General features: G+C 43.9%; 1 protein-coding gene across 2 annotated transcripts in view; it reads left to right on the plus strand.

The window, feature by feature from the left end:
* Positions 1–24,213, plus strand: part of TRPM3 (transient receptor potential cation channel subfamily M member 3) — a 502,221-nt gene that overhangs the window by 368,641 nt on the left and 109,367 nt on the right. For both annotated transcript variants that reach the window (XM_084832121.1, XM_084832122.1), the window contains exon 7: positions 6,952–7,126. In XM_084832121.1, the coding sequence (XP_084688247.1) occupies positions 6,952–7,126 (175 nt within the window). The remainder of the gene's footprint in view (positions 1–6,951; positions 7,127–24,213) is intronic.

A 24,213-nucleotide genomic window follows, 5' to 3' on the forward strand; every position in this document is an offset into this window, starting at 1 on the left:
ATACAAGACTTAATGGCAAATGACTTTTGGATGAAGGAAGGGGAGCATCCTGTTCCCATTACTGTACAAGTTATAACGTTCCTAATACAATGCATGCAAAGGCAATCTCTGCAGAGATTAACAGGCAGGCAAATAAGTGGAACCAAAGGTCAGAAGGGACTTGGTACTGGAAGAGTGGTACCTCAAGAAAAATATCTTTTGTGAAAAAGAAGCCTTCACTACAACCTAAAGTGACATAAAACGTTCCTTTTTTCAACTAGCACTTGGACATTATGAAATATATGAATAAAGAGGAGCTGTTATTATATAATGCTTTTATATAACAGGAAAATGTTTTCATTCACCTTGTATTTCATATTTAGAGACAACTGCCTTGCTTACATGTTTCAAAAGACATGAACAGACATGGCCAGTTCTGTCTCAATACCTCAAACTTCGTATACATTTCTGTAGCATATAGAAACTAGGATGCCTTAACCATTGAAACACCAGGATTCATGACACTTATACAGTCACCTTTACTTAACCTACACTTATAAATTAATATTTTTAATAGTGCAGATAAATTCTTATTTCTTGCTTTAAGTAAAAACTATATCCTGAAATATCTAATCTGCTTATCAAGGGGGAAAATGTCAAAGTTCTAATGAGGATATAACTACTCATATGGGAGACACAAGTCTGCTATTGAAAAGAGCATCTTCATCCCTCACTCAGTAGCATGTGCTGGTCACCCTAGCACAGGGTGGGCAACTTTGGGGTGGGGGGATCCAGGACCACTTTTAACACACAAACCTTTGGACCTGCAGGGGGAACTAGGAGGTAGACTTTTCAAACTACTGCTCTTCCCTGACCTGGTTAAGAAAGACCTGATGTGTCAAGCATCTGAGGCAGGTGGCTTCATTGGAGTCTTGATTTAACTTTTCCAAGATTTCACAAAAATCTTAGACCACAGGAGTGAATTTTCAAATGCTAAAAGGCTAGCAAAAGAGAAGAGTTTGGAGACGTTCTTCAACCACCCGTTGATCTTACGTTTACAGTATAACAATGGAGCATGCCATTTCTAAGTGCCAGCAGTGCAGCAGAGGTTTATTAGAAAAGTTTGAGAGTCACTAGATATCTGAAGAACAATGCAGTAAGTAGGGCAGAGGGAGTTTCTAGATGCTCCAGTTACTATATCTGAAATGGAACAGGCCACTAAATGGATGAGAACCAAATGGCCCCTGGATCAAAAGGTTGCTCTTCAGAGCAGAATAAGATAGTAGAGAATTTTCTCCCCTCCCATTTGGCAAGCTTAAATAAGGTGGCCTTGCAACATGGCTCTTTTCCAGGAGCTGTAGTTGAGGCCATCATTCCATCCTCTTCAAGCCAGATATGGATGCATAGCAATGCACCAGCTTTAGACCAATTTTTCTCATAAATGTTGATATCAGTATGAAAAGGTTATATTAAGGAATAACACATGCTGTCTAAAATAGATGTTAATATTGCAATATGAGTGCAAATTAGAGGTGGTCAAGGAAATTATCATTCATTGGGTCATAGATGGAGATAATGTCTGTCTCCTGCTAAATATAGAACAGTGACAATACAGTTGTTCTATGTGCAATGTAGCAGAAGTTATATTAATATCAAGATTTATAAAAGAAATTGGTTATAACCACAATTCCATGTTTTTCATATATGATAGTACTGTATTTATTAGCATAGGAAAATATATCTAAAATTTTGATTTCTCTTCCAAAATCAGTATCGCTCTGCAGATAAATTTAATTGTAGGGCATCAACAACCAAAGTAACTGGACATTTAGATGGACTTAAATCTCCTACATTTATTCCATATTCTCAAATGTGTTGATATTAGAGTATTTTCTTCAGCTCCTTGAGGTCTATTATTTAATGCATAAAGGTGCAGGAAAGGGAATATTTATTCATGCTTCTTTAGAATCCCAAACTGAAAAGAATAGGGTTCTTTTATCCAATCTGATAGTCAATTAATACAATGTACATGGTAATATATATACACGAAGAACTCTCTTTTTGTCATCTTTAAGAACAAAAGGAGATGAGCTTTCTTGACTCTGGCTTTGTTTTTCCAAATAAATTTTGTCAATAATCTTTGCCATTAACACTGCATTCCTATACATACCTACTCAGAACTTAGCCATATTGAGAAAGCTCCCAGTTAAATATATATTAGATTGCAATCTGAGTATGTTGTTCATTTGAAAGTTTCATAGGGATAAACTGAAATAAAAATCAGCTTTGGTAAAAACATAATTTTAACTACTGTTATTTGTTTCATGAAATATAGATTCCATTTCATCCATTGTTCAGTCAGTGACAAACTATATAGAGGGTCATAATTATCAACGTACAGGCCCTGAATGTGCTCAGGAATCTTTATACCTACATATCCTACTGGCTAATTAGCCCAATGAAAATCTAGCTCTTTTAAAATGTGTTTTATTTATTTTCAGGATTTATCCTCCACCCCCAGAGGCTAATGGATCCGGATGGTTTCCAGAGGGCTCTGGGGAGATTTCTGGCTGACAGGGCTGGCTGTCCTGTCAAAACCCTGGTTGATCTGTGGAATGCAGCAATGACCTGGGCTGTTGACATGATTGCTCCTGAGCGCCTTCTCCTGAGTAGAGCTCATACTGCTCCATGGTATACACTGGACCTGAGAGCGATGAAACAAAATAGGAGGCGGCTCAAGTACAGATGGAGAAGAACTCCTAGTGAATGCAATCGAAAGCTGGTGTATGCCTATGGTAAGGTATATTCGGGGGCAGTGAAGGCAGCAAAAAAAACACAACATCTTGCAGCCTCTATTGAATCCTCTATCTGCCGCCCAGCAGAGCTTTTCAGAGTCATCCAAGGGCTATTACATGCTGGCCCTAATGACACTGTAGACCCATCCAAGGCCTGCCATAATACATTTGCTAGGCACTTCCAGGATAAGATCTCTTGCATCTGCTGGGACTTAGACTCCAGTGTTACAGCAGATGAATCTGGTGAGGTATCCAGAGTACAGTCTTGTCCAGTTTTCCTAGATGAGTTCCAGTTGGTACAGCTGGAGGACATTGACAAGGTGCTTGGACAGGTTTGTGCAACTACTTCCATACTGGATCCTTGCCCCTCTTGGCTGATAAAAACTAGCAGGGAAGGAACAGCCAGCTGGGTCAGGGAAGTGATTAATGCCTCTCTGCATGAGGGAGTGGTTCCAGGCCAACTGAAAGAGGTGGTAGTGAGACTACTCCTGAAGAAATCCTCCCTAGACCCCGAAAATCTCACTAATTATAGGCTGGTGGCAAATATTCCATTCCTGGGCAAGGTCCCTCAGTGGGTGGCTGCAAGCCAGCTCCAGACACTCTTGGATGAGACTAATTATCTGGATAAATTTAAGTTGAGGTTCAGGCCTAGGTTTGGCACAGCAGCAGTCCTGGTCACCCTATATGGTGACCTATGTCAGGAGAGAGACAAGGGGAGTGTGACCTTGTTGATTCTCCTTTATCTCTCAGCAGCTTTCAATACCATCGACAATGGTATCCTTCTGGGACGACCCCCTGAGTTGGGAGTGGGAGGCACTGCATTGCAGTGGTTTTCCTCCTACTTGGAGCCTCAGCTCCAGAAGGTGATGCTTGGGGAACATTGCTTGACCCTGTAGATTCTCCAGTATGAGATTCTGCAGAGGTCAGTTTTGTCCCACATGCTGTTCAACATCTGCATGAAACTGTTGCTGTTCAACATCTGCATGAAAGTGGAGGAATTAACATCTGTCCCTTTGTCATGGTCAGATCACTTCCTGCTGAGGTTTAGACTCCTGGCGGCCTTTCCCCTCTGCAAGGGTGGGGGACCTATTAAAATGGTCTGCCCCCGGAGATTAATGGATTCCGATGGATTCCAGAGGGCTCTGGGGGATTTTCCTGCTGGTATGGCTGGTTCTCCTGTCGAAGCCCAGGTCACTCTGTGGAATGCAGAGATGACGGTTGACACGATCGTGCCCAAGCACCCTCTCCCTCTGAGCAGAGCCCGGCCAGCTCCTTGGTATACACCTCAGCTGAGAGCAATGAAGCAAGAGGGCAGACGGCTAGAACGCAGGTGGAGGAAAACTCATGCTGAGTCTGACCGAACACAGGTAAGAGCCCACTATCGAGCCTACTCTGTGGCGGTGAGGGTGGCAAAGAGACAGTTCTTTTCCACCAGCATTGCATCTTCTCAGTGTCGTCCAGCGGAGATTTTCTGAGTGATTCGCAGCCTGTTACATTCTGGGCCAGGGAGAGAGACGGTGGAACCCTCGGTAGCACACTGTGACAAGTTTGCATGGCACTTTGAGGATAAAGTCGCTCAGATTCGTCATGAATTGGACACCACCATTAATGCAGTTCCATTGGTAGAGGCGTTCAGAGCACCATCTGGTCCAGTTTTATTGGATGAGTTTCAGTTACTGAGGGCTGAGGATGCGGACAAGGTGCTTGGCCAAGTCCGATCGACCACTTGTGTGCTTGACCCTTGCCCTTCATGGCTTATTAAATCAAACAAGGAGGGGTTGTCCGGCTGGGTCCAGGAGGTTGTAAATTCCTCCTTGAGAGAGGGAGTGGTACCTGCCACTTTAAAAGAGGCAGTAATTAGACCACTCCTGAAAAAGCCTAACCTGGACCCAGAGGATGTTAACAATTATAGGCCAATGGCCATCATCCCTTTCCTGCAAGGTGCTTGAGCGGGTGGTTGTAGGACAGCTCCAGGCACTGTTGAATGAAACGGATTATCTAGATCCATTTCAATCGGGCTTCAGGCCTGGTTTTGGAACGGAAACTGCCTTGGTCGCCCTGTGGGATGACCTCTGCCGGGAGAGGGACAGGGAATGTGACCCTGTTGATTCTCCTGGACCTGTCAGCGGCTTTCAATACCATCGACCATGGTATCCTTCTGGATAGGTTGTCTGGGTTGGGAGTTGGAGGCACTACACTACAGTGGTTCCGCTCCTACTTGGATGGCCGATTCCAGAAGGTGGTGCTGGGGGATTACTGCTCTGTGCCATGGCAATTGTGCCATGGGGTTCCACAGGGCTCAATTATATCCCCCATGCTGTTTAACATCTACATGAAACTGCTGGGGGAGGTTATCCAGAGGTGTGGGCTGAGGTGCCATCAATATGCAGATGACACCCAGCTCTATCAAAACCAGGTGAGGCAGTGGCTGTTCTGAATCAGTGCCTGGGCACGGTAATGGACTGGATGAGGGCTAATAAACTGAAACTCAATCCAGACAAGACGGAGGTACTGTTAGTGGGTGGTTCGTCTGCCCGGCTAGGTGATATTCAACCTGTTCTGGAGGGGGTTGCACTCCCCCTAAAGGATCAGGTTCATATTTTGGGGGTGTTCTTGGATCCAGAACTGTCACTTGAGGCACAGGTGAACTCAGTGGCACGGAGCACTTTTTATCAGCTTAGGTTGGTATACCAACTACGCCCTTATCTGGACAGAGATAGCCTAGCTACAGTTATCCATGCTCTGATAACTTCTCGTCTGGATTACTGCAATGCGTTATACGTGGGGCTGCCTTTGAAAACAGTCTGGAAACTTCAGCTGGTCCAAAATAGGGCAGCAAGATTGTTAACAGGGACTGGGCTTCGAGATGATATTACGCCAGTACTTTTTCAGCTGCACTGGCTGCCAGTCCATTTCCGGGCCCGATTCAAAGTGCTGGTGTTAACATTCAAAGCCCTTAACGGCTTGGGGCCGGGTTACCTGAAGGATCGCCTCCTCCCATATGTGCCTGCCCGGACCTTAAGATCATCATCAGTGGCCCTTCTCCGTGAGCCCCTGCCAAAGGAAGTGAGGCGGGTGGCTACTAGGAGGAGGGCTTTTTCTGCTGTGGCACCCTGGCTCTGGAATGAGCTCCCTAGTGAGGTTCGCCTGGCACCTACATTGTATTCCTTTTGGCGCCAGGTGAAGACCTTTTTATTGTCCCAGGCATTTTAGCATTTTAGCTTTCTAAATTTTTATCTTTGCTGTTTTAAATCTGTATTTTAAACTCCTGCACTGCTGCTAGGTTTTATTGTGGTTGTATTGTTATATTGTGGTTTTAATGTTCTGTATATTTTAAATTGTTTTATTGTGTGTTGCTTGGATTTAATTTTTGTGAACCGCCCAGAGAGCTTCAGCTATTGGGCGGTATAGAAATAAATAAATAAATAAATAAACTGTTGAGTGTGGTTATCCAGTGTTTTGGAGTGCATTGTCATCTGTCCTGATGACATGCAGGTCTACTTCTCCTTTTCATCTTCATCTGATGAGGCTGTAGATGTGCTAGATTGGTGTCTGGCTGCGACAATGGACTGGATGAGGGCTAATAAACTGAAACTCAATCCAGACAAGACTGAGATTCTGTTGGTGGGTGGTTCTCCTGACCAGATGGAGGGTGCTCAACCTCTTCTGTATGCGGATGCACTCTCCCTGAAGGAGCAGGTTTGTAGCTTGGGGGTTCTCCCAAAGCCGTCCTCCTTGTCACTTGAGGCTCGGGTGGCCTCAGTGGCACTGAGTACCTTCTACCAACTTCTGTTGGAGGCCCAACTATGCCACTATCTGGACAGGGATAACCTGGCTTCAGTTGTCTATTCTCTGATAACCTCCAGGTTAGATTACTGCAATGCACTCTACACAGGGCTGCCTTTAAAATGGTTCAGAAGCAGTTCTGTTTATACATTTATTAGCTAGCAAAATAATCCTTATGTAAGTGAAGTCAGCTACAAAGTCTTCTCAATGTCCCAGTTTTTATCTCCTCTGTAGGGCATCTCTGGTATAGAACAGGTTTTAAGGATGGTCTCTTAATACTGCTTTGCCTTAATGACAAAGTCAATACTTTAAGTTTGTTTCCTTCTTTTTGTGTGTGTTTGTTTGATTTGCTGGCTTTGCTTTTGTTTTGTTTTTGTTTGTTTCACCACAGGGATTGGGCAAGGGGTCCCGGTGGTGGCTCTCATTGTGGAAGGAGGACCGAATGTAATCTCTATCGTCCTGGAATATCTGCGTGACACTCCCCCAGTTCCAGTTGTAGTATGTGATGGCAGTGGCCGGGCTTCTGACATCCTTGCATTTGGCCACAAGTACTCAGAAGAAGGAGGGTGAGTCTATTGCCAGAATAGTTTGTTGAAGTAAATCCTTCTTTGCAAGTATCGCCATTTTAATATTTGCTCACTTCAGCTGTAGCAGAATCATAATGAAGTTGAAGTTATTAATTGGGGATGCCCGCTATAGCTGACAGTTAATGGACAATGCCAATGAGAGAGACTGCACAGGTGCTCCAACACATGGAGTTCATCCATGAGCCGGATTCCTCAGTCAGTTCAATGGAAGGGTCAATGTTATGCATACATTTCCTTGCTTGAGCTGAGCTCTTTTTTTCCTGAAGTGAAAAAAAGTGAATGGGGATGCCCTGGAAGACCTGAGAGACCCATATGCTGGGGCCAGGGGTGTAGTAGAGCAGGAACACAGTGGAGGATAGCTCCGGTACTTTTTCCACAGCAGGAACGATGATGTCACCTGCCCAAATGGTATTTGACAGTGTTGTAAGCATGGAGGATTGGAGGACAGGCCTGGCCCCTTTGTTGGGTAGACTAGGCTCATACAGTGAATGTCCCAAGGTCACCCAGTAAACTTCTTGGTTGATCAAGGATGTGAACCCTGGTCTCCCCAGCCAAAGGCCAACCAATACACCATGCTTTGCCATTTCACTATTCTGTGGCTATGAGCTGTCCTAATAAAATGGGTATATGGTATGTACTGCTGCTGTTTATTTTGTGAGGGGCATGACTATGAACTCAGTTTGGGTGATGGGGCTGTCATGATGGGCTGTCAAAATTTACCACTATTCCACTGCAGGGAAATGCTAGATGGGAGCAAATATGTATCCTAACAAAACAGACAGATTTTTCTGTTTGTATCGTTTGTCCCAGATGTCTCTGTCTTACAAGCCTTTATTTCTAGGCAGAGATGTAGCAAAGGGCTTCATTATTCTTCTACATCTTCTTCAATGGAGACTTAAACACAGCAGCCAGGTTGGAATTCCTTCTTAGCTGAAGATCATTTTCACACACAAATTCCTTCTTTTTATATTCCTTATATAGCACTGCCTGCTAACCAAACCCAAAGCCTATAATGATTCTGTAGGTCAGCTAACTGAACTACACAGTTAGTACACACTGAAGACTGTAGGTTACCTAATGCTGTTGTAGGTCAACTACCTCCATGATTGTACCACATTGCTGCTTTGATGAAACAAATGCAACATCTTTCTCTTTGTTGTTGTTCAGTCGTTAAGTCGTGTCCGACTCTTCGTGACCCCATGGACCATAGCACGCCAGGCCTTCCTGTCCTCCGCTCTCTCCCGGAGTGTGCTCAAATTCATGTTCATTGCATCGGTGATGCTATCTAGCCATCTCATCCTCTGCCATCCCCTTCTCCTTTTGCCTTCAATCTTTTGCAGCATCAAGGTCTTTTCCAGTGACTTTTCTCTTCGCATTAGGTGGCCAAAATATTTGAGCTTCAGCTTCAGTATCTGTCCTTCCAATGAGCACTCAGGGTTGATTTCCTTTTGGATTGATTGATTTGACCTCCTTGCAGTCCAGGGGACTCGTAAGAGACTTCTCCAGCACCTCAGTTCGAAAGCATCAATTCTTCAGCGCTCAGCCTTCCTTATAGTCCAGCTCTCACAGCCATACGTTACTACTGTGAACCATAGCTTTGATTAGACAGACCCTTGTCGGCAAGGTAATGTCTCTGCTTCTTACTGTGCTATCTAGGTTTGCCATAGCTTTCCTCCCAAGGAGCAAGCGTCTTTTAATTTCATGGCTACAGTCACTGTCTGCGGTGATCTTGGAGCCCAAGAAAGTAAAATCTGTCACTGCTTCCATTTCTTCCCCTTCTATATGCCAGGAATTGATGGGGCCAGATGCCATGATCTTCGTTTTTTTAATGTTGAGTTTCAAACCAGCTTTTGCACTCTCCACTTTCACCCTCAACAACAGGCTCTTTAGATCCTCTTCGCTTTCTGCCATTAGGGTGGTGTCGTCTGTGTATCTGCGGTTGTTGATAATTCTTCCAGCAATCTTAATTCCGACCTGTGATTCATCCAACCCAGCATTTCTCATGATGTACTCTGCATATAAGTTAAATAAGCAGGGCGACAATATGCAGCCTTGTCGTACTCCTTTCCCAATTTTGAACCAATCGGTTGTTCCATGTCCTGTTCTCACTGTTGCTTCTTGACCCTCGTACACATTTCTCAGGAGACAGGTAAGGTGGTCTGGTACTCCCATCTCTTTAAGAATTTGCCATAGTTTGTTGTGATCCACACAGTCAAAGGCTTTAGTGTAGTCAATGAAGCAGAAATAGATGTTTTTCTGGAATTCTCTTGCTTTCTCCATGATCCAGCGAATGTTGGCGATTTGATCTCTAGTTCCTCTGCCAACATCTTTCTCTAGTTACTAATAAATATTACATTTTTTTCTGTGTCAGTGGTACTATTCATACTGATCAAGGAGCTGCAAAGGTTTTCATTGCAACATTCAACGCCTGATTTCCAAACCAAGGAGATATATATAGTTCTGTAATATTAAAAAAGCTATGGCCAAACCTTAGCCATTAAAACATTAAAAGGTCGCCAAAGAATTTTGATACTGTAAAGCAGAAAGCCCCAACAAGGATTCTTGCCAGCAAGCACTAGATACTACCCCACTGCCCAACAGTCTCCCTGCCTGAGCTGATAGAGTTGGGGTGGTGCAGGCGCCCAATTCCACCCGGGGATCAGGCAGGAGCCCCCCTGCCTGCACCCCGAGCCCTGTTCACCTAGCCTCTGCCCCTGTTCGTCCCCTGCCTGTGCTCGGCAAGTGGCCCACACTCACCCCGGCGGCCTCATCGAGCTCCATGGTCACCATTTTTAGAAAAATAAAATGGCGATCACAAAGTGTGCATATTTGCATATGAGCAAACATGCACATTTTGCGAATGCGCATATTTGCGCATACGCAGATATGCACATTTTGCAATTGCCATTTTATTTTTCAAAAAACGGTGAACGTGGAGCTTGATGAGGCCGCTGAGGTGAGTGTAGGCTGCTCGCCAAGCGTGGAAAGGGTTCAAGCACGGTCCAGGGACTGTCAAGTGGGGGCAGGGGACTGGGCAGGCACCCAGAGAACCCGGAGAGGGTGGGTTCACACATACCTAGATGGAGGTGGTCTCAGGTGTGCTATTGAGATTCCTCAGAGTGTTGGCTCTGGGGGACATCAGTATTAATGTCAAGAGCACCTTCCTCAGGGCAGCTCAGGATTTCATGGCCTCCATGACAACCATGGGACTGTCCCAACATGTCATCAGCCCAACATATGTAGCAGGGTATACTCTAGACTTGTTTTTTTCAGCTGAACATGGAGATGGTGATCTGAAGGTGGGGGGCTTTGAATCAGTCCTTTTGTCATGGTCAAATCATTGCCTGCTGAGGTTTAGACTTACAGCAGCATTTCCACTTTGCAAGTGTGGGGGACCTGTTAAAATGGTCTGCTGTCAGAGGCTAATGGATCTGGATGGTTTCCAGAGGGCTGTGGAGGGGCAGGTGTATGGCTGATATGGCTGGTTCTCCTGTCAAAACCCTGGTCAATCTATGGAATGCAGAAATGAACCGGGTGATTAACATGGTTGCTTCTGTGCATTCTCTCTGGAGTAGAGCTCCTACTGGATGCAGTCAAACTCCAAATGCCTGACACAACATCATGTTTGTCCCAAACTGCTCAGCCCTACATCCAGTGGAGGCTGGTGGCTCTGATTTTGGTGGGGCTGTGAATCCATTCTGGGTTTCAATCAGGACCAGCCAGAACTCTAAAGGAGCTATCCAAAGTTCTGAAACTACTTGGGGGATATGGTCCAGCACCATGGATAGCTCCTTTAGAGTTCTGGCTGGTTCTGACTGAAACTCAGAATGGATTCACAGCCCCACCAAAATCAGAGCTACCAGCCTCCACCACCTACATTGTACCCCAAATTTGCCTCCTCAGGTATAGCTGGGAATCTTCCACATTTTCTTTCTGCCACCACAAACTCTAAAAATATTTCACATGCACAGCAATATGTTTGAAATCACTGCTGTGATTTGGGACCCAAATACTTGAAGGAGTGCCTCTCCTTATACTAGACTGCCTGTGTCTTAAGATCCGCAGGAGAGGCTTTTGGCAAGGTGCATTTTACTCATCATGTGACACCTAGGGAAAGAGCCTTCTCTGGTGTGGCAATCTGTTTGTGAAACACCATCCCACTATGTCTGACTGGTGCCAATCTTACAATCATTTCAGTGCCACGTCAAAACTTCTCTATTTTCCCAGTCATCTTAAGCCCGTCAGTCTGTCTTAAGGCTTTTTATTGCCTTGTTTTATGATTGTATTTGATTGTTTTTATTAAATATTTATTATTATTCCTTGGGTTTTTTTTGTTTTTTAAGTGTCTTGTCCTTGAGTCTGGAAGTATGCAAACAGTCAGCAAGGAATGGATTTTCTTGTGGTCACTGGATAGAACATCAGTGTCCTGCACTTCTACTGTTACTGTATCCTCATATGATCTACCTTGAAGTCAGAGTATAAATATATGGCTCAAGGTTTGGATCAGGCCAGCAAAGACCCTCATTCAGCCTGTATGTTTATAGTCCTGCTGACATTTTAGTTCTTTGCTCTCACTAAAGGAAAAGACTTATGCTTGTGTGTGTGCGTATGTCTGAGAGAAGGAGAGATATGGAGGGAGGAATATCTCAGGTTTCCTTGATAACTTCTGACTGAGGAATTTTGGTGTTGTTATTGGAACAAACTCTATTAGATGGAAGGAATACAGGTAGGTATTTTCCTGTGTCCTGATGCCAGTATTATAGTTCAAAACTATCAGCATTTCAGACCTGACCAGAGGCAGTTTTTCTAATTTTCAGTGAAAGTTCTGGATGCATCCTCCAAATATTTGCTGGGGATTTATCCCTTTCAGCACATGCGATGTTGCACCTCTGAACTACACCACATTTCCATACCCTTTCATCACTCTGCATCTTTCCAGCTCTAATCAAAAATTCTAACTCTTTGAACAATCTGAATCTTGGAAATGGAATAATGCTACAAAATATGAATAAAGTAGTTCATAGATGCATAATTTCCAGTTCTGTTTCCAATTCATAAATACATTTCCAATTTACTTTTTGCTAAGGCGTTACATTGCCTTGGTGGAGACATTTAAGTGGAGGGAGTGGGTGGGTTCAGTCGGCATGTACAGTTTAGTTTCATTTAATGTGTCTCCTCTCCTTTCTGCTAATTCTGTTGTAATAGTTCCCTTTGCACACACTGTAGTACTGAAGTGACAATGGAAACCCACAGTTATATAGTTAGTTTCAGTGCAGGCAATTCAGTTTATGAACCTTTGTAAAGAAAAGGCTCATGTGGTGACTTTAAACAAATGGTTACAGATAAATAGCTGCAGGATGGAGAGACCTTGGGAAGAGATATAAAATTGTATTTTGTTGCATTGCCCAACCTCATCAGTAAAACATACTGTGAATAATAGCTTAGAACTGGCAGTAGCTACTGCTTATCCCGAACAATTAAAAAAAAACACCACCCTGAAGTCATCTGGTGACAACCCGCTTAATAATTTAGAGTTGGCTGTGGACCAGATCCTGAAACTCATCTGTTCATTGCAGTGTAGCAGGCTTCACAGCTGAAAGACTGCAATGCAATTTAGTGCTATGGATGTTATCCTCTTTGACACAGGGCATCAGTTCAAAAGAGATTTCCATATCAGACAAAAGGATGCCAGGGCCCTGTCATCTGTCTCTACTGGATCTGCCAGAGCAAAGAAAGGAGCCGTTCTGCTAGGATTTTTGTTCTTTGGTGTGTTTGGCATAGAACTAGACTGCCAAATGGGAGAATGAACTCATTCAGGCACCAGCCCTGAAAATATTATTGCTTGTGTTGGAAAGTGACTTTACTGGAACAAACTACTTCTAAGTGCTTCTGAGCCTGTTTGACTGACAGATAGGTAAGTCAAACAGATTGTCTTAAGGCTTTAGCTTAGTATCTTTCATTTGCTTCCTGTACTAGATTCAGTATATCAGCGGCTCCTAAATCTTTGATATAATATACCTTTTTGCAAATACATAATGCCTGAATATCATATACCTGTCTAATGTACACATCCAACTCCCCAAAATCAGATACATTCATTCATTCATCTCTCTCTCTCTCTCAACCGAAGAAACTCACAATCCTAGAACCAATATGGCTCCAAATCCCTTCTATTCAATCTGATGCCACTTGTGATCAAGTTTACTGCTTTCATCACAATAACACACTTTTTGCTGATTGCTGCCATCACCTGCACCTGGCTGCATGCACATGCATGCGTTCTCTCTCTCTCTCTCTCTCCCTCTCTCCCTCTCTCTTTCTCTCTCTCTCTCTCTCTCACACACACACACTACAAAATATTTAGGAGAAGATTGTGAGAAATCCCATAAGAGTGGGAAGTTAGAAATGGAACTGGAGGAATGAAGAGAACCTAGGTATCATTACTCTGGGTGGGTATCTTGCATAGTTCCTTATAAATGCTCAAGAACTCTCAAGAGTACTAGTACTCCAATTTGGGATCAGTTGCAGTACACCTTTGGGAGATTTCTGGCATCCCACAAGTTACATCTATGCAAGTATACCCACAAGTATATGCAGAACTTACATCTATGACAGACACTGTATAGTCAAAAGACTTGCACCTGTGTCTGCTCTGAAGTCAAATGTGTATGGCAAGCTTGTTCTAGGGTTCTTAACACACTATGTCTAATCTGAGATTACATATAGGTTCAAACCCTTTGGACATTATGTTCTTAATTGTAGTAGTGATGTGGGAATATATTTGAGTGAAGGAACATTTTATGAGGGTGTGTGAGGTCCTTTGCCTTTTCTTTCCTGGCGTAATACATCAGTCCAAGTTAAATACTGTTGTACTGCTTCATAATTGACAGAATTTGTAAGGAAGGACTTCCATGGAGACATTTTATCACAATTTATAAATACAATGCTAACAGTACAGGAAATAAATAAATAAATAAATAAATAAATGGATGGATGGATGGATGGATGGGTGGGTGGATGGATGGATGGATGGATGGAATTTGAAGTGAGTCCTTTGGACATTCACTGCAACATATTCTGTTACCCAGGATTCAAATCATGTACATTCTGGCCTGTGTACTAAATCGTAGTCTTCTCATTGTGCCATGTAAGCATACAGCCAACATAAGAGCCATACATCTCTTAAAAACTTGAGATAAAACATAAGAAGGTTAGAAGGTGTGACAGCTTTTCACATTAATTTGCACTAAATGGCACTAAACATCCATACAAAAATAAACTGCCTCTTAAGTGAATGACTTGGTGTATTATTAGGTGGTGAAAACTGAATAAACAGGTTGTATATAATAGAATAGAATAATACATAAGATATAAATAAATTTGGGGGAGAATTGTTTACTATTTTACATGAGATCCAATAGCCATTTCTATACACATCTCTCTGGTGGTAAGCACTTTTGATCACCATAGTTTTTTTCCATCAACGAAGAATACTTCCTGTCTCAAACATAAGTACCATAAAACTGAATCAGCAGTGGGGGCAGAATAAAGCCTTTTCTTCAACTGCTGCAAGGTTTTGGAACATTCTGCCACATTGAACAAATATGTGGCAAATAAGTCTATGGCTATTAGCTATATGGAGCCTTCTTGAATCTCTGAATATCAGATGCTGGAAACAACTTTGTTAAATCCATTCCATCTGTATTTGCAGATCGTCAGGCGTCTTTTGTTTCATCGTCCACTCATTGACAGAATCAGATTTTTTTTAGGGATGTACTAGAATTTTGTTCCACTTGCGCTAATGCACATTAGAGCTAATTTGCACTTGGACTAATGTGCATTAGTGCTAATGCACATTTGTGCAAGTACAAATTTGCACAAATCGATCCCAAAAGTAAAACAAAAAAACAGGTTCACAAGTCTGCAGAATCTGAATGACTCAGAAAAAGCTGTGGAATCTGGAGGTTGGATTCATAGTAATCTGAACTTATTTTGAATCCATTGTGGATTTATCCAGCATCCCCATGTCCATGCCTTGCTTATGAGTACCAAGAGACGTTTGGCTGAGCACTGCTAGAAACAGAACGCTGGACTAGATGAACCATGGTTTGATCCCCAAAAGGCAATTCTTAAGTTCCTATGTTCTTATGGAAAAACATTGGCTTATATCATCCTCCAGTGCACTGTGGTATGGGATGCAAAACGTTAGGAAGCTAATTACCCTTGTAATTGCTATCATGGGGAAATGTAAAATTAAACACTCTTCATATAATAACTGCTGTTTTGACCTGCGGTTTGCTTACCACCTGTCAGGAGAGAGGAATGTGATACCACAACAAATTTGAAAACATACTTGAAGAAAATAATCAGCTTTCTTTTCCTTTGGTATTTACAGTGGTTCTTTCCTACCATGGTTAAAATTTCATCCAATGCATTTAAAAATGTCTAAAATATAGATTTCAGACAATCAGTCACAAGTCTTTTAACGTTTACATTTAATATGTATTTTTTGTAAGAGCTCCTAAGATATGTTAGCTGCTTTACCATCAACATATCCATCTAGCAACCTATAATTTGTTTTCACAACCTATCATCTGTGTCGGTTTGAGCTGGAACCAAATTTCACAGTAACAAATAGCACTGGAACCAGATTTAGGTGTGTGCAACTGCGCTTGCAGAAGCAGACTTCCCTGCCCCTTCAATCACTGATAGGTAAATTCATTGTTGTGTTTTATATTGGTAGATTGCAACAGGCAATCTGGATAGCTCCTAAAATCTGGAATAGCACAAATAGATTGCAGTGTGCCCATCTTTCACCTACATGACTTAACAATTTACACAATGCGAGCATTATTGTTGTTGTTTTTATTAAACACTTATCAAGCATATAAAATTTGCTGTACAGATGTTAAACGATAAGACAGTCCCTGCCCAAAGGCTCATCATCTAATAGATAAAATGAAAAAGGAGTGGGGAGGGCAGAGGAAAGCACTGGACCAGCTACACCTTCCCTGGCCAATGGATGGGGCCAGGTTGATCTTCCCCTTGCCATGCTGTTCTTCCTGGGAGGCACGGAGTACAGCCTCCTCCAGTGGCCCTTGGTTTCCCGCTCTTCAGTCCAAGGTTAACATGGAGCGAAGTGTTCTTTCTGGCAGGGAGAGGAAAGCAAGCTTCCTGCAGCTGCCCCTTCTCTGCAAGGGGTGCAGACTCCCAGTGGCCCTTGGTCTTGTGGCTGACGGCAGAGGCCAGAGTCTGTTTTAGCATGTCTGATTTATTTTAAAATGAACTCGGGCTCTTTTCCATTTATTCCTGGTTACAATTATTTCTGCTGTACTGAATCACCAAGAAATTGCACTAGAAAATACCAGGTCTTGCCAGTGGCCTAGAAACATCACAACGTAAACTGAGTTTTATTTCATAAAGGCAAAAAGCTAAGTGACAGGTCACATAGCAAATTATGCAAATGACCTTCTTACAGGATAGCAGCTCATCTCTCCCTCTAACCAGTATGATGATTTTATTTATAGGATTCTCCAATTAGGCCAAGGGGAGGTGTGGGAGAAAATAAAATTTACCTGACAGAACCTTAGTATCAGTATAAAGAAACTGTGCAAAGTATATATTGCTTGTTATACAGAAGAATCCTGTATAACATGTTTGAGGAATATGGTCTATCACTAAAATGAAATATTGCTTGATTTCAACATATACCTCAAGTAACTTCTCTCTCTCTCTTACACACACACACACAGAGAGAGAACAGCCTTCCCCATCCTGGCTGGGAATGATGGGAGTTGCTGTCTAACACATCTGGAGGGCACCAAGTTGGGGAAATTGTACTACAAGCAGGGATGTACAGATTGTATAAAGCCCATTCCATCTGTTTCACGGATTGTAAGGTGCCTTTTGTTCCGTTGTCCACCTATCACTGGAATCAGGGGTTTTTTGTTTGTTTGTTTCCAAATTCATGCAAATTTGCATTTGCACAATTGTGAAATTGCACAAATGCGCACTGCGAAATCGCGCAAATTCTCTCAAAATGTGCTTTTTCATGCTTTAGCCTATGGGGAAGGTGCACATTTTGGGCCGTTTTTTAAATGTTGCGTATTTTTCTGTGATTAAAATTGTGTAAAATTCAGGAAAGTTAGAAAACTGGTCTACAAGTCCATGGAATCTGCCTGACAGGGGAAAAGCTGGTCCGCTGTGGAATCTGCGGGTTGGATTCATGAAAATCTGAACTCATTTGGTTCCATTGCAGATTTCTCCAACATCCCTGACTATATCTCTTATATAATTCTATGGCATGTAAAGAATTGCTTCTTATTCAGCACCTCTCCAAGTGATAGAAGTTCTGTGGCAGCTTTACGGGGGTCATTTTTCTTTGCAGAAAAGGACATGATTTCTAATGTGGCTTTTTAGGCAAAAGACAGCTTCAGTGGCCCACTTTCAACCATCTGGATGCACCAAGTCTAAGGAGACAGCCATTTACTTAAAACAAAAACAAGGCCTGTAGTATACAGCTACTCAGCACGCTCCCCATTGCTCATGAAATGCACTGGCGTTTAAAGAATGTGTTCTTATTTTAAGAAATACTCTTTCTTTGACCGGTGTGCATTCCCATTCTCCATCACATTCTAGAATATTTTCTTTTTTAACTTGTAAATTGTATATAGATGATAGAAATTAATTTTTGTTAAGTTTCCCTCAGGCCTGAAATTTTACCAGATTATGTGATAGTACATTTTGCCACTCCACTGATTTGTATGGAAGTAGGAGAGGTGGCTGAGGTAGGAATTAAGAAATAAACAGAAAATAAACAGGGCATGTGTTCCACAAACGTTTTCTCCCTCTGTGAATGCATGGGGATTTGCAGAAGAGTGTAAAACTGTTCACAGCTGTTTACTGTTGGAGGCTGGGGGGAAAGGATCCCTTTACCAGCCTGATGTTCCATCCCTGGATCCAGTTGTAGATTCTCAGCTGTTGCAGAATGTGAATGACAATGTGCATTTGGATAACCATTTGGATAACAGCATTGCCTTCAATGCGATATGTATATTCTGTGGCAGCTGATCTCACACTACATTCTGCTTGAGCTGGATCAGATCACAACTCTTTCCATGCAGAAAAGTTGGGCAATGAAACCACAGGTATAACAATGGCACAGTTGCCTTGGCAATGGGCCTATGTGCTTGCTCTCTCCCCACCCCGGCCCCCATCCCATTAAGAGTGAGAATAATGAAAGAGATCCTTTACCCACAAAAAATTCAGCACACATCTAGTGGCTTTTTGTTCACTATGTTCACTAATCAGCCAATACCTGATTAGCTGGGATCATGTGGTAAAGAAGCCCTCTCACTTTAAATAAATGGTGTCAGAGGAGGAGCAGATAGTAGCTATAATGCCTGTGGAGAGACATGAAAAATGCACAAATAATGGAAGGGGGGCTCATGAATCCTTTTTACCCCTTCAGCATCTTTGACTTTGGCACTGAAACTGAACATTACAAAAATGTAGATCACAAGCTGAATATGAGCCAACAATGTGATGTGGCTGCAAAAAAGGCAAATGCTATTTTGGGTTGCATTAATAGAAGTATAGCTTCCAAATCCTGTGACATACTAGTTCCCCTGTACTCAGCACTGGTTAGGCCTCATCTGGAGTACTGTGTCCAGTTCTGGGCACTGCATTTTAAGAAGGATGCAGACAAGCTAGAGAGGGTTCAGAGAGGATCAGGGGACTGGAAACAAAGCCCTATGAAGAGAGGCTGAAAGAACTGGGAATGTTTAGCCTTTAGAAGAGAAGACTGAGGGGAGATATGATAGCACTCTTCAAGTACTTGAAAGGTTGTCACAGAGAGGAAGGCCAGGATCTCTTCTCGATCATCCCAGAGTGCAGGACACGGAATAATGGTCTCAAGTGACAGGAAGCCAGATTCCGGCTGAACATCAGGAAAAACTCCCGGACTGTTAGAGCAATACGACAATGAAACCCATGACCTAGGGGGGGGGGGGGCTCTCCCACACTGGTGGCCTTCAAGATGCGACTGGACAGCCATCTGTCAGGGATGCTCTGACCTGGATTCCTGCATTGAGCAGGGGGTTGGACTCAATGGCCTTGTAGAACCCTTCCAACCCTACTATTCTATGATTCTATTATCCTTCCCCCCTACTTTCTCATTATGTGTGCACATTTATCAAGTTAAAGGTTGTGCCACTGAAGTGGAAAAAGGGAAGTTGCTCCCCACTGATTTTGAAACGTGATCAGTGAGAATAGTGAGGCATCAGTTCACACGTAAGAGATAGGGAGGTATAGTGTCACTGCAGAAAAAAAGAGTTCTGCCTTTCAACACTTGAAATCAATGGTGTTTACACATCCTATCCACAGAGTCCACCTCAACTGCTGAGGATCAGCTATATTCTGCAATAGGGCACTGGCCAAGCCTGATGTGTCTAGATATTTCCCCCTGAAAATGGCTATTGTGTCCAGGAATGACCCCAATACTCCCGTATGGCTATGTATTGCAAGGGAAGATGAGTAATACTGGCCGACAAGTTTTCTTTCAGGGAAACTCATCTGCCATTACTGATCTTTTCGATGAAGGACCCCTGTTAGGAGGAACCCCACTGCTCCTAGGAACTTAGTTTGAAATTGACTGTTTAAATTGCTGGTTGGCTACAAATCGCTCTTGACATTTGAAAGGCAGGTGAAACAAAATATGGATCCATTTTAATTTGTATCTGACAAGACTAGTTACTCTTCGCCCAAATTATATGTGATGATTTCCAAGTGCATGCGTGTTGTTATTTTTAAAGGGAGAGGCAATCACCGGGCTGTAAATTTTATCGCAATATCAGTTCTAGGGGAGGAAGTGCTTAACCCTTTCCTTGCAGGCTGTTTTTGTGATTAGAACCTACCCTTTCCAAACTGCTTTCCCAGTTAACAGCTGGAGGTAATCGGACCAGGTAAGCTCTGTAACAAAGCTCTCAGTTTCCTGGGAGTGAGCAAACAGGGGAGTTTGATTGCAATTCTATCTATCTATCTATCTATCTATCTCTGTGTGTGCGCGCGCGCGCGTGCATGCATGCTTAGGCTGCTGAGTCACCCAATTCAGCCTGCTGTGGGGGGCTCTTTTGCAAATGCTTTTTTTTTTTTTAACTTGGGGGTGGCATTTTGGCTTTTGAGTCAACCTGTTGCCAGAAAAGCTTGGGGCTTGTGGGTGGGGACACAGTCTTCAGGTGGGGGTAATCAGAGCAGATGAGCTCTCTGTTTCCTGGGAATGAATGACTGGAGTGAGCAAACAGGGGTGGGGGGAGTTTTGCATGGAGGACAGCATGAACTACACCTGCAGCAAGTGCAGGCTAGTAGCTCTGCTGGAAGACAAGGTGAAGGGTCTTGAGGCCTACTGCTCAACATTCCAACTTATCAGGGAGGGTGAGAAGTTTTCAGATGAAAGACAGGAGGATCTCCTTAAAGTGTATCAGAAGAGCTAGGTTTCCAAAGAAGAGGACAAAAACAAAGGGTAAGAGGTAGGGCAGTGGATGAACATGACACACAGGACCAAGGGAATCAGGATGCATTCCATGTCACTGGAACTACACATATAATGCGTGGCTCTTCCCATGGAGAGTGATCCTGGGCCACCTGAAGATGAAACATCAACCTGTGCTCCACAGAACACTAAGGAAGATACATATGCCCGCATGGATGGGAGGAATATAACCACCAGCTCAAGAAGGAACAGACACATGATGGGGATTTGGGACTTCCTGAGAGGGATAGAGACATGTGCGCACCCAGACAGGCCATCTTGCCTTCCTGGAGCATGTATTCAAGATGTGGCAGTGAGGTTACCAAGACTCAGACCAACTGACTACTGTCTTTGCCTGTTAATCCACATGGGAACAAATGATACAGCCAGAGCAAATGTTGACTGGGTCTGCAAAGACTGTGAGGCTGGGTAGAAAATGAAGGAATGGGGACGCTGCTGACAGAAGATGATACATATCACATCATATATGCCATATTTTGTCAACAATGCCCTTCTGTATTCTAAACAGGCCAGTCTCTACAGAAAAAAATAAATGGACACAAATCTGACAGAAATGGCAATATCGGGAAACCAGTGGGAGAATACTTAAGCCTCTTAGGACACTCTCCCACTGACTTTAAAGTGACCATTGTGGAGTAACATAACTTCAAATGGAGATTAGAGAAAGGGACTGCTGAGTTACAGTTTGTTAAAGGTGCAATCCTAAACAGGTTTAGACAGGAAAAATCCCTACAACTCCCAGCATTCCCAGCCAGCTGGGGAATCCTGGGAGTTGTATGACCTTTTCCTATCTAAACCTGCATAGGATTGCACCATAAGAGGTTCAGTTCTGTCACCTGAGGCTTGAATCAGGATAAAGCATTTTTTAAATCTCACTACATGTGTTAATTAAACGTTAACACAAACATCCAAGAACTAGGTATCAGCAACAAATGTTTTTTGAATGGCCATTGTTAATAATGTGATTATCACTGTCAGTACTTTGTGCATTTAGGGAGCAATCCTATGGCCGCTAGTCAGCGGCTAGATGGCCATAGGATATCTAGTTTTCCAGGATCCGACCTTCCCCCCCTTCCGCGCTGCCTCGCAGGCAGCATGGAAAAACCCTGTGCTTCGCGCTCAAAAGAGGAGCACGGAGCGGCCAAAATGGGGGCGTTCCCGGGGGGCATTTTGGGGCAGGGAGGGTAGAAATGCTGTACAACACATCCAATGTGTCCTACAGCAGCCTCCTCCCACGCTCAGCCCTCCCGCAGCTAGACAGTCGCAATTGGCTGTCTAGCCGAAAATGCAGGGCAGAGGAAGCACGGAGGGAACGATCCCCTTTGTGCTTCTCCTGCCCTGCTTTGGATAGGCCGTCGCCTCCGAGTTCAGAGGCGGCCATCTATCTGCATAGGATTGCACCCTTAATTTCCCTCTGACATCACTGTTTACAGTTCCCACCCTGCTCCAACTATGTGTACTGCATATACACTTGAAGCTCTCTGTAACACTCCATGCATCTTATGAAGTAGACTAAAGTACACAAAAGCTTATGTCATAATAAATTTGTTAGTCTTCAAAGTGCCACATAGGGATGTACGAAAGTCACTTACCTTTTTGCAGGGGTGATTTGCGGTGAGGGGGAGGTGCTCCGCACCTCTGTCCGAAATCCTAACCCAGCCGGCTCCGCTCCATGGCAACTCTGCGGAGCTGCCGGCTGGGTGCATTCACAGGCGTGTGGAGCCTGTGGACGCAAATGGCGGCGGCTATGGCGGCTGCCATTTGCGTTCATGTTTTTGGCCGTGATAGGCTACTTAAATATTTACATAGCCTATCACAGCGAAAGACAGGGGCTGAAATGGCGGTTGCTACACCATTTGCACCCCTGTTTTTTTACCGTGATAAGCTACGTAAATATTTATGTAGCCTATCACGGCCTAAATGGTGAAGCGAATGGCGGCCGCAGACACGGCCACCATTCACAAAGCAGCACGAATGGCACCAGGTAAGTGCTCCGTTTCACGCACCTTTCGCGGGGTGGTGGGATGGGGGGCTTCGTTCTGCCATGGATTTCAGGGGGCCGAATGCACTGGCATTCGGCCTCACTGAGATCCATGGCAGAATTCTCTGACATCCCCAGTGCCACAAGACTTTCTGGAAGATGAAATGCAGAAGAGATAAATGCCTTGCATTTAGGTTAAAAAGTTATGGCAAAAATAAAGAATGGGGGAGACCAGTCTTGGCAGCAGTACATGTGAAAAGGACCTAGGTGTCTTAGGGAGCAATCCTATGGCTGCTAACAGTGGCTAGATGGCCATAGGATATCTGGTTTTCTGGGAACCTACCTTGAAGCCCATGCTCCAAGGTCAGTTCCTGGAGAACTGACCCTCCCCCACTTCTGCGCTGCCTGCAAGGCAGTGCGGAACAGCCCAGTGCTCCGCACTCGCAAGAGGAGTGCGGAGCAGCTGAAAAGGGGCGTTCCAGGGGGCGTTCTGGGGCGGGGAGGGTGGAAATGTCTGTATGACGCATCCAATGTGTTGTACAGCAGCCTCCTCCCCCACTCAGCCCTCCTGCGGCTAGACAGCCACAATCAGCTGCCTAACCGAAAATGCAGGGCAGGAGAAGCACAGAGGGAATGATCCCCTCCATGCTTCTCCTGCCCTGCATTGGATAGGCGGTTGCCTCCGAGTTCTGAGGCGGCCACCTATCTGAATAGGATTGCCCCCTTAGTGGATCACAAGCTGAAAGTGAGGCAGCAGTGCAATGCAGTTCCTGAAAAAGCTAATGCAATCTTAGGCTGCATTAACAGGAGCATAGCATCCAGATCATGGGAAGTAATAGTTCTTTTCTATTCTGCATTAGTCAGGCTGCATTTGGAGTACTGCATCCATTTCTGGGTGCTAAGTTTTAAGGAGGACATTAACAGACTGGAGCACATCTAGAGAAGAGCAACCAAGATGTTGAGGGGTCAGGAAACCAAGTTCTGTGAGGAACAGTTGAAAGAGCTGGTTATGTTTAGCCTGGAGAAGAGACGATTAAGGGGAGACACGATAGTGGTCTTCAAATATTGGAAAAGCTGTCATGCAGAAGATGGAGCAGAGTTGTCCTTTGTTGCTCCAGAGGGCAGGACTAGAAGCAATGGGTGAAAATTGCAGGGAAACATCAGGAGAAACATCGTAATAGTGAGAGCAGTTCAGCAGTGGAACAGACTGCCTCAGGTGGCGGTGGTTTGGTGGAGGTATTTAAGCAGAGGCTGGGTGGCCATATCTCAGGGAGGCTGTAGCTGCATGCAGAGCTGTCATCGAACTACAAGATTGGACTACAAGATCTCCAAGGCCTCCACACATTGGAAAGGAGCTGTGGCAGAGAGGAGAGTTTGCTTGGGAGTTTATTCAGGGATCCTTCAGCATCACATTACTTTGGTTCACGGACTTCTATTCTGGTTCCTCTAACATGTCTGTAATTTTGTTACTTACTTTTTAATCAAATACGATGCACTGGCTATGTGAGAATAGTTTGATTATATTGGAGTGGGGGG

This window comes from Heloderma suspectum, chromosome 2, assembly GCF_057233095.1.
Source record: "Heloderma suspectum isolate Gila_16-S chromosome 2, 16-S_ref, whole genome shotgun sequence".
Taxonomy (NCBI): domain Eukaryota; kingdom Metazoa; phylum Chordata; class Lepidosauria; order Squamata; family Helodermatidae; genus Heloderma; species Heloderma suspectum.